Raw genomic sequence first — 3811 nt, 5'->3', positions numbered from 1 at the left:
CCCCTCTCTGCTCTGCTGTCCCCACTCTTCATTGTTGTCCAGTCCCTATGCTGTCCCCTCTCTGCTCTGCTGTGCTGTCCCCTCTCTGCTTTGTGCTGTCCCCCCTCTGCTGTGCTGTCCCCTCTCTGCTCTGCTGTGCTGTCCCCTCTCTGCTCTGCTGTGCTGTCCCCTCTCTGCTTTGTGCTGTCCCCCCTCTGCTGTGCTGTGCTGTCCCCTCTCTGCTCTGCTGTCCCCACTCTTCAGTGTTGTTCAATCCCTGTGCTGTCCCCTCTTTGCTCTGCTGTGCTGTGCTGTCCCCTCTCTGCTCTGCTGTGCTGTCCCCTCTCTGCTTTGTGCTGTCCCCCCTCTGCTGTGCTGTGCTGTCCCATCTCTGCTGTGCTGTCCCCACTCTTCAGTGTTATTCAATCCCTGCGCTGTCCCCCCTCTGCTGTGCTGTGTTGTCCCCTCTCTGCTCTGCTGTCCCCACTCTTCACTGTTGTCCAATCCCTGTGTCCCCTCTCTGCTTTGTGCTGTCCCCTCTCTGCTGTGCTGTCCCCACTCTTCACTGTTGTCCAATCCCTGTGCTGTCCCCTCTCTGCTTCGTGCTGTCCCCTCTCTGCTTTGTGCTGTCCCCTCTCTGCTGTGCTGTCCCCACTCTTCAGTGTTGTTCAATCCCTGTGCTGTCCCCTCTCTGCTTCGTGCTGTCCCCTCTCTGCTGTGCTGTGCTGTCCCCTCTCTGCTGTGCTGTCCCCACTCTTCATTGTTGTCCAGTCCCTGTGCTGTCCCCTCTCTGCTGTGCTGTGCTGTTCCCATTCTGCTGTGTTGTTCCCACTCTGCCATGCTGTCCCACCTCTGCATTGTCCCCTCTCTGCTGCATCATCCCATCTCTGCAGCGTCTCATCTGTGTTGTCCCTGCTGTGCTGTCGTCCCTGCTGTGCTGTCGTCCCTGCTCTGTGTCGCCCCATCTCTGCCTCATCCCTGCTCTGCGTCGTCCCATCCCTGCCTTGTCCCATTTGTGCCTCATCCCCACTCTGCGTCACCCCGTTTCCACGCTTCCCATCTCTGTGCTGTCCCTTCTCTGCTGTCTTCTCCCATCCCTGCTCCATCCCCACTCTGCTGCACCTCATCTCCACGTTGTCCTGGCTCTCATGCAGTCCCTTCTCTTCCCTCAGTCTCCTCGGGCAGCGCTGTGCCCACGTCCCACACTTCATCCCCGGCGACGGCAGCCGGAGCCAGCGCTGCGGATCAGGATGCAGAGGATGCTTTGGCTGCAGAGCTTTCCAACAAAGGTCGGTGGGCGCTGCTGCGTTCCTGCCTGCAGGCCCTGCTGTGGGGCTGCCTGCCTGCAGCGCCCTGTTCTGGGCCTGGGCCTGGGGGGTGGGAGCTTCTCCCAAACCGAGGTGGGCGCTGCTGGGGGCCTTTGCCCAGAGCTTGGCCAGCTGGGTGAAGATTTGGCCTGGTTTGCCAAAGGTCAGCCAACAGTTGGCCAATAGTTGACCTGTGGTTGACCAAGGGTTGGCCAATGGTTGACCAGTGTTGACCACGAGCCAGCACTGTGCCCTGGTGGCCAAGAAGGCCAGTTAGACCCCAGGCTGCATTGCCCAGAGTGTGGCCAGCTGGGTGAGGCAGAGGTCTGGCTGGGCCGATGGTCACCCAACAACCGGCCAACAGTTGACCAGTGGTTGATTGATGGTTGACCAGCAGTTCACCAGTGGTTGACCAACAATTGGCCAACAGTTGACCGATGGTTGACCAGGAGCCAACAGTGAGCCATGGTGGCCCAGAAGGCTGACAGGACCCTGGGGTGCATTGCCAGAGCGTGGCCAGCAGAGTGAGGGGGTCTGGTTGGCTAATGGTCGCCCAGCAATCAGCCAACACTTGACCAATGGCTGACTGACGGTTGACCAGTAGTTCACCAGTGGTTGACCAACAATTGGCCAACAGTTGACCGATGGTTGACCAGGAGCCAACAGTGAGCCATGGTGGCCCAGAAGGCTGACAGGACCCTGGGGTGCATTGCCAGAGCGTGGCCAGCAAGGCAGGGGGGGCTTGGTTGGCCAATGGTCACCCAGCGGTTGGCCAGCAGTTGAACAGCGGTCGAATAGTGGTGGGACTCGACCAGCGATTGACCACAAGCCAGCGCTGTGCCCTGGTGGCCAAGAAGGCCGCCGAGACCATGCAGAGATCCCCTCCAACCCTACACATCTGAGGCTGTGGCTTTGATCTGCACGAGAAGCCGGAGCCCCCCGGCTGCCTGTCGCTCTGCTGCAGCCTCAGGGCTCCCGTTCCCCCTCTGCAGAGGACCTGGCCCTGCAGCTGGCCCTGGCCATCCAGCATGGCGACGAGGAGGCGGCCGCGCGATGCGCCGTGGCCCTGGCCCAGCAGCAAGCCGCGCTGAACATCTTGCTGAAGGAGTCCAATTATCCCGAGGATGAAATCTGGTGAGCGGCTCTGCCCTGGTGCCCCCACCCAGGCGGGGGGAAGGGGGTCACCACCGCTCCATTCCTAACGGAGCTCGTGGGGCAGAGAAGGGCTTTGAACCTGGAGCTGCGGTGACGGCACGAGGGCGGCGCTTCTGGAACGGGGGAGGGCAGGTTGAGGTTGGAGGGAAGGAAGAAATTGGTCACTATGAGGGTGGGGAGGCGCTGGGGGCGGGGTGGGGATCTGGGGGGCACAAACCCCCCGCAGACTGCCTGGAATTGGGGCTCACACCCGATGGTGAGACGTGCAGAGTGGGCGGGAGGAGAGCAGCATGTGGGGTAGAAGTGGCAACGTGCTGCTGCTGTGGAATGATAGCAGGTTGGGTTGGAAGGGTCCTTAAAGATCACAGAGCCAGGGAATGGTTGGGTTGGAAGGGTCCTTACAGATCGCAGAGCCAGGGAGTGGTTGGATTGGGTTGGAAGGGTCCTTACAGATCGCAGAGCCACGGCATAGTTGGGTTGGAAGGGTTCTTACAGATCACAGAGCCAGGGAATGGTTGGGTTGGAAGAATCCTGAAAGGCCATAGAGACATGGAATGGTTGGAAAGGTCCTGAAAGGTCATACAGATGTGAAATGGTTTGGGTTGGAACAGTCATTATAGACCACGGAGCTGTGGAATGGTTGGATTGGAAGGGTCCTTACAGATCACAGTGCCACAGAATAGTTGGGTTGGAAGGGTCCTTGAAGATCGCAGAGCCATGGAACGGTTGGGTTGGGTTGGGTTGGAGGGGTCCTTACAGATCACAGAGCCATGGAATGGTTGGGTTGGGTTGGCAGGGTCCTTACAGATCACAGAGCCATGTAATGGTTGGGTTGGCAGGGTCCTTGAAGATCACAGTACTGTAGAACGGTTGGATTGGGTTGGAGAGGTCCTTACAGATCGCAGAGCCGTAGAATGGTTGGGTTGGGTTGGAGAGGTCCTTACAGATCGCAGAACCATGGAATGGTTGGGTTGGAAGGGTCCTTACAGATCACAGAACCATGGAATAGTTGGGTTGGAAGGGTCCTTGAAGATCGCAGAGCCATGGAATGGTTGGGTTGGGTTGGGTTGGGTTGGGTTGGGTTGGGTTGGAGGGGTCCTTACAGATCGCAGAACCATGGAATGGTTGGGTTGGAAGTGTCCTTACAGATCACGGTACTGTAGAATGGTTGGATTGGGTTGGAGAGGTCCTTACAGATCACAGTACTGTAGAATGGTTGGATTGGGTTGGAGAGGTCCTTACAGATCGCAGAGCCATAGAATGGTTGGGTTGGGTTGGGTTGGATTGGATTGGGTTCAGTTGGGTTGGGTTGGAAGGGTCCTCACAGATCACAGAGCCATGGAATGGTTGGGTTGGGTTGGAGGGGTCCT

At 58.6% G+C, this 3811-nt stretch overlaps 1 protein-coding gene across 1 annotated transcript in view; it reads left to right on the top strand.

Annotated features, from left to right (window-relative positions):
- Positions 1–795: 795 nt before the first annotated feature.
- SHARPIN (SHANK associated RH domain interactor) overlaps positions 796–3811 on the top strand; it is a 3704-nt gene continuing 688 nt past the window's right edge. Inside the window, exons 1-2 of the mRNA XM_042891316.1 lie at positions 796–1268; positions 2279–2420. Of these exons, the coding sequence (XP_042747250.1) occupies positions 818–1268; positions 2279–2420 (593 nt within the window). The 5' untranslated portion in view covers positions 796–817. The remainder of the gene's footprint in view (positions 1269–2278; positions 2421–3811) is intronic.

The sequence above is a fragment of the Lagopus leucura genome, unplaced genomic scaffold (genome assembly GCF_019238085.1).
Source record: "Lagopus leucura isolate 7727_CA_CO unplaced genomic scaffold, USGS_WTPT01 34291-0_obj-0_obj, whole genome shotgun sequence".
Lineage (NCBI taxonomy): Eukaryota > Metazoa > Chordata > Aves > Galliformes > Phasianidae > Lagopus > Lagopus leucura.
Note: the sequence above shows the minus strand (reverse complement) of the source record. Positions and strands in the feature narration are given on the sequence as shown.